General features: G+C 46.0%; 1 protein-coding gene across 9 annotated transcripts in view; it reads left to right on the forward strand.

Moving 5' to 3' along the window:
• The window catches only part of LOC144124469 (telomere-associated protein RIF1-like), a 395,573-nt gene that overhangs the window by 248,406 nt on the left and 131,769 nt on the right, over nucleotides 1–15,398 (forward strand). For all 9 annotated transcript variants that reach the window (XM_077657148.1, XM_077657150.1, XM_077657155.1 and 6 more), the window contains 2 exons: nucleotides 2,299–2,484; nucleotides 8,308–9,306. In XM_077657148.1, coding sequence (XP_077513274.1) covers nucleotides 2,299–2,484; nucleotides 8,308–9,306 — 1,185 coding nt within the window. The remainder of the gene's footprint in view (nucleotides 1–2,298; nucleotides 2,485–8,307; nucleotides 9,307–15,398) is intronic.

Here is a 15,398-nt window from a genome sequence, read left to right on the forward strand (position 1 = left end):
ACTGCACATACTTTCATAAATTCAACTGTGGCAAAACCACAATATTTGGGCAAATTAGCCGATAATCGAGCTAAAAATTTCAGTAAAACAATACAGAGGTCCTATCCGCTTCCTTCTCCGCCGTTTATCACGCGGACCAACCGCATCCCGATGCCGCAAGGCTTCACCTAATGAGAATTTCCCCAAGTGGGCTTTCCCACATATCGCCCGTGCTGCGAACAAGATAGCCGACGGCCTGCTTCGAGCAATCCTAACGCGAAATCGCGCTTTTTTTTTATCCTTCGGTAATACGTTACATATTTATTGCCCACATGTGAAGAATGCGTCCTGTCGCCTTTCTAACTCTCCGAGCGTGACTTCCGCCATCCAGTTTTGTAAACCACGCTATGCGGGAAAGCCTACTTGCGGAATGCCGCGGGGGCCTCCTGAAGGGGCGCGTCGAGTAGTCACAATAGGGCAAGCGATTCTGTTAAAATCTCGCCTATTGCATGGTGCATTGTGACCTGCACACCTCTTTAGCGGGAGTAACGGCAGGCGAGGAAACAATCGGAAGGCCTCTGTCGCTAGGGCAAAAAAATAGCCTGGCTGCGTAGTTTCGGTTTCTGAGCTTTATACCGCTGCCCCGCGGTAAGTTCAAATGTCGGCCCACGCATTCGCCGACAGTCCAATCCCAGCTCCGCGCGGCTTATTTCTTTTACCTTTTTAGAAACCGCCTCGCCGTTCTGACGCCAGTGTGTGTACCCCGGCCCCTTGCTTGCATTTGTGTTGTTCTTCCAGCACTCCAAAACGAGTGGCTCGTCACGGGCCTACAGGTGTTAGCGCGAGGGAGCCGCCTCATAAGGCTTTACTGCACCTTCAGCATTTTCGGCAGCATTTTTTTTTTTTCCAGGGGAGGGAGGGGGGGGGGGGGGGGGCAATTTTATTAACAGAGGCCTTCAGATGAACCGGGCATTTCTTCCGGTCCCTTGAACTCCGAATGAATGAGGTTTAATAGTCGTCATGTTATTTTTTTGTTGCCTGTCTCGTCATTTTATGGATTTTGTTTTGCATGACCTCTATATAGTTTGGATACTGTTATGCTGTCTAATCAAGTAGTATACATTTCTGTGCACATCATGTGTTTTATATGGTACTGAGGCAATCTAGTTTTGTTTATTTTAGTTGCAAAGACCATACACTATTTTGAAAAAAATAAGGGCAACAACGTTTGCTTGCTCATCATTTTCTGCAATTTTTTTTGTAGTGAACAGATATTTGATATTTGAAGCCATTTTTTCTTCATATTCGTATTCGATTCGTATTTGAAAATTTCAATATTCGCACACCCCTAGAGATTATGCGGTTTTACACATACAAAACATTTTAAAAATATTTTCACAGTAGCATGAACTGCTTCCGCAGTTTCCTGTGCATGCGCTGATGTCCCAGCGGAGCTAGCACATAGCCGTCTCTGCGCAGATGCATCTGGGTCCCGACATAGGCCGATCACAGTAGGGGTTTGCGCTGCACTGAAGCTCTCTAATAACTCTAACATTTTTCTATTTTACGCATTGATTTTTTTTGCAAACATAGTTGCTGAGAACGGCAAAAGGTGATAAAACGTTGTGCGTAATTTTTTGCTGTATATAAGGCACACTATTGGAAGGCACAGGGAAAAAATACGACTTTTATGCCAGAAAATATAGTATATACCTGTTCCAAATGCTTACTCTTCTGCTCTGGAAAGCACTTCTGGCTGCTCCAAAAACTGCTCCAAGGTGACTTCGGCCAATCAGATCACTGTTTGAGGTGAGAATGGCGCACTAATGTGTCTAGTCGCGTATTAATTGATTAAAATTCTGCTGGGACTTGTTACCAGTGTTCAGGAGGTGTCACTCGTCAATCTGTCTTGCCGGAAAGTGCCTTTATTTTCTTTCTAGCTTGCCTCGAGAGTGCTATGCAGATGCTCGACAAGTACCATTCACAGAGTTGCTGTGGTTCGTGGTCATTGTCAAAGTTGATGTTAGCTGAAGGACATGAGAAGCAGTTTGACCTAGGAAGATTTTTTTTTTTTTTTACATTGAAACTTTGTGATGTAAATCAAGTGTTCTCGTGTTCATTTTATCCAAAATTTAATCTCAACCGTGCTCATCTTAATGGGAGTCTAGTATGGTTTCTAAATGCGCAGTGAGGAAACCTCCCAGCCCCAGGAAATGGCCAATCCATCTTTTTCAGCCCTGAGGCACAAGAGAGCAGAGCTGGGAGGACACAAAATTCGATTTGTTCTGGCATTTGACGTGGAGTTTGCTGTCTTTGCAGAACCCGACCATGCAGTCAGCACCTGTGATTGTGCTGGATTCTGAGAGTGATGAGTGCGACCTGCCATCCTCGGGGGCCCAGCCCAGTTGCACCCTAGAGGCACAGGAGGTGCTGCCACCAAACACGGCCAGCAAGGGCATGGTGCCCGAGACTCAGCAGGACTCCACACCTTTGGGCCCAGCCAAGGCACTGCCGTTTTTCACATAGGGTTGTAGGCGCTTCAGGGAATGGGAGGGAAGCAGGGGGACAGCTGAGATTTTTGTTTCTCCCATGCGCTTGCCTGCTTGTCGTGCCGTGGCCTTAGTGTCTTTGATGTGCTCAAAAGTAACACAGTAAAACCTCACTAAACCATAGTTGCCTGTAGCGCAAAAAAATATGCACTGAACGGTAGTACGGCATAAAGGACCATTGACACTTAATTTTAGTTGAATGTTTTCTTGCTTCAAGTGATGTGTTAGACATTAGAGTACATGGTTCACCATGTGATATTTGCCTATGACCACTGAATAATTATATTCCTTCTCCCATGCTGCTTCGGTTTCACTTCCATCAACCAAGCGATGGCTGAGACGTGTAGTTGGTGTTTAGGTCATGCGAGGCACCAAATTTAATTCACTACAGCATTTAAGGGGAATGAGGGTTTTAGAAAAAATATTATTAATGAAGTCACAATTACTAAAACATCAGGGAATACATATACTCATAAATGTGTATATGTTTGTGTGCTGATTCGAAATATTTAATTTAATTTTATGTGAAACAAGTTGTTATGCACTTATGTGATATGTAACATTTTCCCGAGAGCGTTCAAGAAGTTTTTCTGCAGGGAACCCTCCCACCCCTTCTTGTGTGCTTCGTTGCGTCGCCGCATTTTTTGTTCTGGTTTCCCGCAGGACAGCATCGTGACGAACGTCAGCTCAAAGCAGCAAACACGTAAAGCCTGTTTTTACATGCAAGCGAAAATGCTAGTGATTCCTGCTGCCGTGGCGCAAAAACCTGTTTCAAGTTACCGTGGTGGCTCGAGCGGCCAGAGCGACAAGGTTCCAATGAGTTGGAAATTTTTCGCTTCGGCACACTCAGTTCACTCGGTTGCTTGCATGTGAACCAGCCTTAACACGTAACGATGCTGTCACAAGGACAGTAGTCCGAAGTCAGAGGAGATCAAAAGCGAAAAAGCGGCGTTGCATCCTGCCTCCACACTCACATGTGGCCTGACTGATTAGCAGCAAACTGAACAGCATATGGTTGTGTCGTTCCGGATTCCAACGTGACGTACACCATAGAGATTATTGGAATCTGAACTTTGCCCTCGCGTTATACTTATCACTCGTCCAAGGAAGCGACCGCCAGCATGAACGAGCCAAGCAGCACACAATTCAAATTTTCTTCAGGGGAACCAACTTGTGTACAAACGAACATTTTTTTTAGTGTAAGATGCCCCAATGCATCCAGCTGGGAACGGGCACATGCATGGGGCGTGTACTACAGTAGAATCTCAGTGGTACGAATTTCAAGGGGCCGCAAAAACCTTTGTATATCCAAACGAACAAAATTTGTGCAGAAGCGTGAAAAATGCATTCACACAGATCTGTTTATGGCTGACGAGATTTATTCACTGCTCTGCGGCCATAGGTTGCTACTCGCTGTCACGGCTTTGATCGTGACTTCGGCAGAGTGTGGGCTGCGCATCGCCGCTCACGGCATGGTGCGTGCTGCGCGATTGGCGATCGCGACTTTGGCGATGTGCGGGCTGCGCACTGCCGCTCACTGCGCGCGGTGCATACCGTGCGATTAGCGATCGCGACTTTGGCGATGTGCAGGCTGCTCACTGAGCGCCACGCGATTAGCGATTGTGACTTTGGGCATGTGCAGGCCGCGCACTGCCGCTCACTGCACACGATGCATACCGTGCAGTTAGTGATCGAGATTTTGACGATGTGCGGGTCGTGCACATATGATGTGTGGGCAGTGTTTAGTGCTTGAGGGTGCAGTCGCAGCTCGCGTGTTCGTATCATCTGTAGAGGCAAGGGAGAGAGTTTGGAACATCCGAAATTCCGCACATCGTTTACACTGGTGGTGATGGTAGAAAACATTTATTGCCAAGCAATACAGAGGGGGGCAAGCCCCCTAACATGGCACGAGGCAGCCCTTAGGGGGCTGCCCTTACCGGGCAAAGGACAGCCCTTGGAGCTTCTGGGTGTCGGTAGTTATCCGACGTTGGTCAGCAGCAGCGGAGCTACCCAGGAGAGTCTCCCAGTATGACTCCACCGTGGTTGGGGATGGTGGATGTGGGAAGGTAGGACATGTGAGGAGGACATGGAAAAAGTGTCCTGGTTCTCCAAAGAGCTTACAGGAGGAGAGGAATTGATCGGGGTAGCGGGCATGAAGGAGAATAGGGTAGAGAGCGTACGTATCAGGAGTTGGCACTAGTGAGAGGCCTCTGTTAAGGTTAGGGAGGGAGCCGGCGGTGCATAATCTCGCCGGGTATCTCGGTAGTAGGTAAGAATATCTCTGAATGTAAGTAGACACTCCTGGGATGGTGGAGGAGGTCCAACTCCGGCCCGGAAAGTGATACCTCGGCCGCAGGAGTGGACCTCCTCTTTACCCGAGAGGCCTGCATGTGCGGGGTACCAGAAGCGTAGAAGCTGAGCCATGGTGCTGGTTATCAGGCCTTTGGTGAAATTGAGTTGGGCTGATTTTGAGTCGGAGAGAATTCTGGTGGCAAAGGTGGAGATGAGAGTGAGTGCCATGGCATCCTCCTCAGCAAATTCGAATGAGTCTGTGGTGATGGAGCCTGATGTGATTAATTGGGCCTGATTGTTAGCAGCGGCGAGAACCATGCAGGAGCCCGACGAGTTTGCTGCCACGTCCATGGAAGCTACCTCAGAACTGTCACCGTACAAAGTTTTTACTAGACCACCCGAAAACTGCTTATTTTCTCTCGGACAGGAAAGTGATAAACTTGTTTTTTAGTGCGCCAGCAATAAAGGGCAGCTCTGGCAGATTTTACTGAAACTTTCAGGGTAAGCTCTACCCAGTTTTCTGGTCATTTCTGCCTAATTTCTCAGCCAGGTGACTTCTTGTTGCAACGCAATTGAATTTTAAAATTTTCCATTTCGTGGCCTTGATCTGGGCGATTTCTGATTTCTACAGGCAATAGTGCGTAACGTCACACATTGGCACGCTTGTTGATACATATTCGCTCAGTGTTTGCTGAAGGACAAAATTTCACACTTGTTTTCCTTCACTTCGGACAATTGCCCAAGCTGTCACTTACAGTCACCAATTTAGCCACTCAACGAGCATACAATAAGTTTTGGGACAGCATTCATGACGTCATAGGTTGGTATGTCGTGAAGCCATAGTTAAGGCAAAACCCAGTTTCAGTTTCCGAGTTTCTGTTGTATTAAAATTCTTCTGCTCGGTACAGTAAAAGCATGTTAATTCAAACTCTATTAATTCAAAGTTACGCCTAATTCGAACTGACGCCCGAGTCCCGGTTCAGCCCTGTGTATTTCAGTGGGGGCAAATTCCCGATAATTCGAACAGGCCCGCATCCGTTACGGTTAATTCGAACTAGGAGCCCCTGGCTGACGCTGCTCCTCGTAGATAGAAGTTGACCCATAGCAAGTACAATGCGCTGCAAATTTACTAGAGATGTAAAACAATGGGAAAGAAAAAATGCTGAGCGCATGGCGCTGGCGGAGCCCGCACTCCGGTGCATACCGAAGCAGGTTTTCGCTGCCAGAGCACTCACCTGTGCCGCCGATGCTTCAGCTCAAGCCCTTCCAGGTTTTCGCTGTGCTGTGGTCCCTGGGCTGCGATCATGTGGTGTACACAATGTAGTACAGAGGTTCAGAAAGTTGAAAGTTGGTTTTTGGGAAAGGAAATTGCACAGTATCTGTCTCACATCTCGGCAGACATCTGAACCATGCCTTAAGGGAAGGGATAAAGGAGCGACTGAGAGAAGAAAGGAAGAAAGAGGTGCCGTAGTGGAGGGCTCTGGAATAATTTCCACCACCTACACTGACATCGCACAGCACAGAGGCAAAGTTTCGCCTCCATCAAAACGCAGCCACCACGCTCTGGTTTGAACCGGGTACTCTGGATCAGTAGCTGTGTTCCTTAACCTCTGAGCCAACCACTGTATCGGGAATGGCAGTTCGGACGATGACAGCTTTTTGTTGGTGCAGCGTGCTGTGTAGACAGCAGTGTGGAGACGTTGATCCCTTGAGTGACGCTGATACAATCGAGGCTGCATGCTGTCAGAAGGCGCCACAGGGCTCGCGTGCGGTGAGCACAGCCAACAGTAATGAGTCCGACTGCAGCGACGAGCCTATGCTACTGCCAAGTGCGTGTAGTGCGTGCGAAGTAGCGTCAGTGCTTGATGGTGCAGCATGCTACTTTTCTGCCAATGAGAACCCGGACCTTGCACTGGAGCTCTTGGGCTAGCTGCAAGTGATGCTGATAGAGTCTCAGCTGAAGAAATGGAAGTAAATGCACATCACTGATTACATTTAATTTTGACAACCCTTTTCCATAAATAGACATGTTGTGGAGCATAAAAGCGTCCTATATTCCAGCACTAAAGCTCACTGCTCACGTGAATGCATTCTAGGACTTTGTTCTGGTGCTTAAATGGCCAATCAATTTATTTTATTTTTCATTAGGACGGCATAAATTTAATTCTTAGAATCGCCCGCCACAAACGTGTTGTAGCGCCTAGCTTGTAATAACGAGTGTAGATGTGACTGCATCGGATTCGGCCATCGTGGTGGGGCTCAGTGACCACTAATTCTAGCACCCATTTGGTAATTCGAACTTCGCTTAATTCGAGCAATTTTCCGGTCTCCTCCAAGTTCGAATTAACGAGCTTTTGCTGTATTTTGAAAAATGGTTTTTTGTACCTTAGAGAGCGGGCTCTGGAGGATGTGTTGTGATTATCAACCCAAAATATTCAAAAACACCAGGAGTTGGCCTTTAAACCTATTTTTTTAGTGGCCATTCTCCACATTTAGTCATTGTGTTAGTCTGTTTGTCTCTCTTTGTTTTATCTGAAGCCTGCTTTGTGGCAGGCTACTCACCTTGCCACCAGGTGGTGGGCAGCCTGTCCAGGAGGTGAAAGCTGGATTAATTGTGGGAGGCTGCTCAGGAGCAGCCACCTGGTTTGCAATCCAACCCAAGCAACCGAAGTCCCACTGACGGCAGCACCTGCCATAGAAGGGCAGTTGCACATCTCTTGATCAGTGCACCAGGAGTAGTGTGAGGGCTTCCAGGGATCCATGAATGTAAAGAAAAGAATGGCCAGTTCCACATATATGATCATTAAATTCATTATTGCTATCGGAACAACTGCCATCTGTGAACAGATTCGCCGCGGTGGCTGAATGGTTAAGGCACTCGGCTGCTGACCTAAAACGTGCGGGTTCGATCCCGACTGCGGGGGTCGCATTTCGATGGAGGCACAACGCTTGAGGCCCATTTCCTGTGTGATGTCAGTGCATGTAAAAGAACCCCAGGTGGCCAAAATTATCCGGAATCCTCCACTACGGCGTCCCTCATAGCCAGAGTCGCTTTGGGACGTTAAACCCATAAAACCAAACCAGCCATCTGTGAACACTGGAACCGAAGTGCAAACCGAATTGCTAGCGCATTTGATTCGCATTTGGCCTAACTACGCAAATCGACCGTGATTTTTTCTTCTTAGTATTTTACCCCACGTAATTAACGCACCCCCAGAAATTTTGGGGGAAAACAGTACATTCGTAATGCGAGTAGTCTGTTGATACAGGCGAACTTCTGCTTGTCCTCAGTGTTTGTAGTGCCATGCAAGTTGTGCAGATGAGGAATATGTCCTTTCCTCGCTTTGCTCAACAAGACAGGTCAGTTCCGCCCACTCAGCTCCCTGTGCAAGAGAGTTGGCAGTGTTTTTTGAAAGTGTCAGCAGTCGCATTGGCGTTTCATGGAGGCTTGAGTGCAGCCCATACAACACGGTTTGCTTGTGTTCAGGTCCTGGAGCCCTCCAGCACTAACACCCCCGTGTCAGCAGGCAGCCCCCGCGTCCATCGCCTCAGGGCCAGGCTCTCTTTTGCCTGGCTGCCCACTCCCGGCAAGGGCGGCACGCCGGGCGGTGACACCGAGGTAGTGCCCAGCTCCCAGTCGACCATCGACTCTTCTGATGATGACATGGGGTCAGAGTGCCAGCCCCTTGGGGACCAAGAGAAGCCAGCAACACTCTGGGTGCAGGACAGATTGAGTGGTCGGCTGGTTGCCAGCCAGTGTGACGGAAGCCCCGAGACGCAGGAACAGAAGTGTGCATCACTGCTGGAGGGTGGACCTGGCCGATGGCATGGCCTTCTTTTGGAAGATGGCATCGCTCCGCTGGCTGACAATGAGCCAGAGGAGCCTTCATCAAACGTCCTCCTATCCAGCAAACACTCAGAGGAGCCTCTTGTGAATTCAGTGGAGGAACATTCTGTGGATACGCACACGGCATGCACGGTGGAGTTAGCTCTGAATGAGAGGGGCACACTGGAGCCGTTCGCAGGTGAGCGACCGGCTAACAGGGAGCATTTTCCAAGCCATGAGACGGTATCTGCTCTGGTTCCTGATGGCACAGCCAGCAAGGAGCGTATCCTGCACCTTAGCATGGAATCACCGTCATGTTTCAGTGAGAGCACAGAGTGCATCACGCAGACACAGCAGGAATCGAGTGAGGTTGTGGTGTGTTCTCAAGAGACAGAACGAGTTGACCTGGCTGCTGAGACCGAAGAGGAGCTGGTGGCCTTATGTGCCCAAGGTGCGGACTCTGGGAGAGAAGACGACTCAGGAGCCTGCATAGTGCAGGAGACTGAAGATGACGGCGTTGCCACCACAGTGAAGCTACAGAGGGCACCCTCACCTGAGGAGGCCTCACCGCTGCAGACAAAGGTTGTGAGGGGAGCGCGCAAGCGCAAGTTGCCTTCGCAGACGGCATCACCCATCGCCAGTCGCCTTCGTGCCAAAAAGGTAGGCTTTTCCACTCTTTCACGTCACAGTAGTGTCAACACCCTAAAAACCATGGCAGTTTGCTGCTGTTGAGGCCACACGGACATCGAAAAAGAAATGTTTAGGGCAGAGGCGTAATCAGAATACCGTATTTGCTGGGGTAATTTGCACACTTCTTTTTTCTTTAAATTAGGGCTTCAAAAAGAGGGCGCAGAAATTACACTAAAATTTTCTTAGAGGTCAGAACGCATAATATACACTGTACATTGCCACTTATACCTAGACCCCCAATCTCGCACCCTCGCTGGCCAACAAAAAAGTTTACTTCAAATATGAGATGCATACCCACTAACACCCCACCCCATGTTATGTAGTTTCCCATGGGATGGCATTACAGTGCATGTACAGCTCAAAGTAATAAGCGTTCAATGGTACAATTTCAAAACCAGCACTCAGAGGCACATGGAGATAAATAGCAATAAAACGACTTGCTTAAACTCAGTTGCTGGGCGAGTTGGTACTTCATGCTAACATTCACAGCGCAAGACGAACACGGACACGAGGGGAGACACCACAAAGCGCCGACTTCAACAAAAGTTTATTGCTGTGCGAGCGACTATATATGGTGTACAGCGGGCATGCGCAGCAACGAAAAGGTACAATCATGAGCATCTGGTAGCGGCGCCACATCGCAAGCGAACACATCATTTTCTGCACACGACAAAAAAAGGAAAAACAAAAGGCTAAAAAACCTAAAAAGCAGTAAGCGCACAAGAACGTCGAAGCCATAATACTCATTCCGAAATTCGCAAGATATAACGCTCCTTATCACTTAACAGCAATAATGGAGTGCTGACACAATGATCCCTTTTATTTTTGCAATCTCTCCAGCCTCAGCATTCTCCCTGGCTGTTTTGCTTATGTACTTGTGAAGGATGGTGGTTCCTCCCAAAGAAGGACCACGTTCCTTGCACTGTTGGCAATCACGGCAGTGTATGCCGAGATGACGAGATGCCCCGATGACGCTGTTGTTATGTTCCATGAGCCTCTCGTTGAGGCACCTGCCTGTTTGGCCAATGTAGGCTCGTCCACAGGTCAATGGAATCGAGTACACCACGTTTCTCGCGCACTTCGCAAATGGCTGCCTGTGCCTAACAGCGCAGGAATTGCTGACAGAGACGGCGGAATTCACCTTTTTGCATAGTTTAGAGAGTTTCTCAGGAGCGGAAAAGACCACATGAACTCCGGCTCTTTTTCCTATTTTTTTGAGCTGGTGGGCGATGGTGTGCATGTACGGCAATACCGTCATATTCTTTCTCCAATCTCTGTCAGTTCCGTCTTGGTTACGAACCACTTCCCTGCTCTCTTTGAGCAAGCTCTCTGCAACCGCTAACAAGAGTGGGCTGAGCCAAAACGACACCCTTGTATACAGCCTGGCTGACTAATGGAAAACCGAACAGCAGACAGTTTGGTAGTTTCGGATTCCGCCAAGTGCTGGAGGCTACCATAAGGCTGTTCTTGCAACTGTTCTGGGAAAGTGACCGCCAACGCAAGTGAGCCTGGTAAACGGCACGCACAGCTTATTCCGTCGCCACTCATCCTTCGCAGCCACACATGGCAACGCGGCCGGGCTAATCTTACCAAGCCTGCCTTGCGCGCACCCATGTGCACTCTGGTGATCTGGCAAAGCAGGGAATGTAAAATATGCGAGTAAAAGTTTTTTTTTATATACAGGGTGTTTCAGCGAGCACTTTCAAATGTTTTCAAAGATAGGCTTTTTTGGGTGAAAATATGGGTTTTGTGGCATAGTATAACCAGTGTTGGTGGACACCAGAAAACCGGTGAATCGTCTGAAGTAGTAAGGTGGTTAATAATTTTTTATAATTAAGTTTTTAACTAGTAGATGGTTGGTTTATGGTTTATGGGGCTTAACGTCCCAAAGCGACTCAAGCTATGAGGGACACCGTAGTGAAGGGCTCCAGAAATTTCGACCACCTGGGGTTCTTTAACGTGCACTGACATCGCACAGTACACGGGCCTCTAGAATTTCGCCTCCATCGAAATTTGATCACTGTGGCCAGGGCCAAACCCGCATCTTTCGGGTCAGCAGCCGAGCGCCGTAACCACTGAGCCACTGTGGCAGCCACTTTAACTAGTAGAGTTAGGCGCATAGTTGCAATAAGCTATTTGTAGCTGGTCATTAAAAATAGCCGTATGAGTTTTTAGAATTTTGAATACGCAATTACCCTTGGCGCTGTGCCTCGACAAAATTTGGCTTTTTCAACTAGTTACATGCACTGGAGTGGTTGCTTTGCTTGCATGGTTTCGAAATGCATGTATTTTCGCACGATGGAGCCAAATTTTGTTGAGCCACAGCGGCGAGGGTGATCGCGTTTTTGAAATTCTAAAAACTGATATGGCTATTACTAATGACTGTCTACAAATGTCTTATTACAACTATCAGCCTAACTCTACTAGTTGTAGTTGCCTATCTCTGATAGTTAAAAAGTTAGCTATCAGAAATTTGTTAACCAGCTTCCTACTTAAGACAATTCACCAGCTTTCCGGTGTCCGCCAACGCTGCTAATACTATGCCACAAAAGCCATATTTATATTCCAAAAAGCATATTTTCAAAAATTTTTGAAAAACTTCCCTGAAACACCTGGTATATATAAACCTAGGTAATAAATTAGGGGTGCTCAAATTATGCGAGGGCACTAATTAAATTAGCGAGTAGATATGGTATCCCACAAACTGAATAGCAGCTTTTCATTCCACGACGCTTGAAAATGTGGCAAGTGGAGTTAGCCAAGCCGATGGTAACTCGCAACTACAGTGTAGACAGCGCACCATGAATGCCCACCTTGTGATTGTCATCTATAATATGGCCAGTTCAGTTACTGTGGACATCTGGATACAGTAGCCAATCAATTTTTCGGTCTCCAATAATTTAGACTTGCATGATATTTCGGGTCTTTGTGAGGAACTGTCACGCACCTCATGGGAATGTGTACGTTTTCACAACTGATATTTTGGACTCTGTGGAGTCCAAAAGTTCAATTTTTTTACTATAATAGCTGCCAGCATTACTACGGAGATCGTTCTCCAAACAAAAATTTGTTTTTTCTGCTTAATATACAGTGAAACCTCATTATAGCAAACAAGTAAAAAATCATAATCTAGTTCGCTATAACTGAAATTCGTAATATAAAATTTCGTCACAAACGCACGCAACAGCAGTGCAGATAAGTCATTCAAGGAACAGTAATTCTGGCGATCCTTACTTCCCAGGTTTTGGTGGCAATTCGAAGGCAGCAAAACACCGAGCAGCAGTTAGGTTGGCTTCCCCGCACAGCATCAAAAATGCAAGGGTGTTTCCATGAAAGGTCAAACTGCCCAAATATTTCAAATTTTTAATATTCTTGATTATTTTGTACATTGTGCGCACATTATTGAGTAGGCCAACAATGAATTTTGTGTTATGAGAATGCTAATATTTCAGGAGGAAAAAATTGTAAACAATGGCGTGGCAGAGGCAGCATTTTCACGCGCAGCTCAATTTCATAAATTTGCAATGACATGAGGATCGAGATATGAAAGCCATGATGGATAGATTTTGAGTGTTAAAAGTACTGCTGAGAAAGAATACTTTAGGCTTATTGCCACCATTTCGAAAAAGTTTTCGCTTGCTGGGAAAATTTTGAAAATGACACTTCTCAAATGAGGCTGTTCAAGAATTTTTTTCTCCACAAATAAATAACACAACTCCTTAAAATTTGTGTAATAGATAAGCATCGAGGTGCTAAAAAAGTGTGCTTACTTTTATTTTTGATAATACATGGAAATACAAGAAGTGTTGCCTTGAATCTGGCATTTTTGAATGCAGTAGTGTTCAAAAATCTAAGGAAAAAAAAACCCATTCTGAATTCTTCTTGAAACTCCTGGAACAAGTCTCTAAAAGGAGGTGAAAAAGAATACAAAAAATATGTTACATTATTTTCTTTCCAACAATGTTATCCAAGCTCAAACTTGTAGCTTCTTGAGCATCGGCAGGAGTGCCTAACTGAAGGGGCGGAAGCAGCAAACACCCCCTCGGCTGCTCTAAATTTTCCCTGAATCCCAAGACTGAGACCTTTTCCATCAAGAGAGAGCATACCTGATTACTTTTTCTGAAGAAACACCGATCTGTGACAGCAGGATTCGGTGGCGCCGCTACAGCTGAGTGCGGGTAACAACTGGGAATGCGATCCATAGGAATGCACGTAAAGAAAAGTTTTGTGTGTCATTTTTTTTACTGCACAGTGCATCTATGAAGCCGTATGTGTCTCCAGGCACAGCGTGGGTAATTTTCTTTTCTAATTCGCGTTTTGTTTAAAAATACGTTCAGGTTTTTTTTGTGGCCGCTGTTCATTTATTTTGATTGGTTATGCTGGTTATAGGCTGGATTGGTTACAGCTGTGCTGGAGTAGGCATTCCCTGAACTTATGTACAATTTTCTTTAAGCTTTTGCCTATCACAGAGACTACAGAGTGAGTAAATGAGGTCCTCCTTCTTTAATAAAAGACGATAAGAACCTATAGTACAGAATATGGATTTGTAAAACGTTTCTGCCAAGCACATATTGTGATGTTTAAAAAATAATTGGCATTGAAATGATGATGTACACTTCCACGTTAGTTTGTAGGGTGTAGTCAGCTTTTTTAGTTAAAGACAGCCTCATAGGCACACTGTGCAGTAAGAAAATTGCGTTCAAAACTTTACGTGCATTCCTATGGGCCGCACTCCCAGTTTTTACCCGCACTCGGGTATAGCCTCTCGGGTATAGCGGTGTCACAGAATCTTGCTTATGTCACAGATCGGTGTTTGTCCACAAAAAGTAATTGGGTATGCTCTCTCTTGATGGAAAAGTCTCACTCTTGGGATCTGAGGAAAATTTAAAGTAGTGGAGGGCATGTTTGCTGCTTCCGCCCCCTCGTTTAGGTGTTCCTGCCGATGCTCAAGAAGCTACAAGTTTGAGCTTGGATAACATTTTTGAAAAGAAAATAATGCAACATGTTTTTTCGTATTCTTTTCCGCCTCCTTTTAGAGACTTGTTTCAGAAGTTTTAAGAAAAATTGGGAATGGGGTTTTTTTTTTTTTCCTTAAATTTTTGAAAAACACTACTATATTCGAAAATGCCAGATTTAGGGCAATACTTCGTGTACTTCTTTGTGTTATATAAGAATGAAAGTCGGCACACTTCTTTAGCACCTTGATGTTTATGTATTGCACAAATTTGAAGGTGCGCTTTTTATTTTGTCACGATAAAATTCTTGACAATAGCCCCATTTGAGATGTGTCATCTTTAAAATTTTTTCTAGCAAGCGACTTCTTCAAAATGGCGAAAATAAGCATGGAGTATTCTTTGTCACCAGTACTTTTGCACGCAAAATATATCCATCATGGCTTTCATATCTCGATTCTTACGTCATTGCAAATTTATGAAATTGAGCTGTGCGTAAAAATGATGCCTCTGCCACGACATGTGTCATCTTTAAAATTTTTTCTAGCAAGCGACTTCTTCAAAATGGCGAAAATAAGCATGGAGTATTCTTTGTCACCAGTACTTTTGCACGCAAAATATATCCATCATGGCTTTCATATCTCGATTCTTACGTCATTGCAAATTTATGAAATTGAGCTGTGCGTAAAAATGATGCCTCTGCCACGACATTGTTTACAATTTTTCCCTCCTGAAATTTAATGTGTACACAATATATAAAATAATTAAGAATATTAAAAATTTGAAATACTTGCACAGTTTGACTTCTCCTGGAATCACCCGCAGGTTAAGTGCTGGCTACAGTGGCTTTCTTGCAATACAGCTGTGTCACATGGAAAGCAGTTTGTCAGATGCGAAAGCTGTCGCCGTTTTCATTACCTCCGTGACAGCCGACATGAGTTCAGGATAGTTACTGCAAGCTTACAACCACCTACACTGCTGCTTCCAAGGTGCTCTCAACGGCTTGAATGCTTGCTGTCTGCGTGCTGCGAGTGCAAGACAAAAGTGCAGTGTGGCAAAGCCTGCCGCATCCCATCCGAACGGGCTCAGTTTGTTGCTGGGGAGTTCTAT

Source organism: Amblyomma americanum, chromosome 3 (assembly GCF_052857255.1).
Source record: "Amblyomma americanum isolate KBUSLIRL-KWMA chromosome 3, ASM5285725v1, whole genome shotgun sequence".
NCBI lineage: Eukaryota > Metazoa > Arthropoda > Arachnida > Ixodida > Ixodidae > Amblyomma > Amblyomma americanum.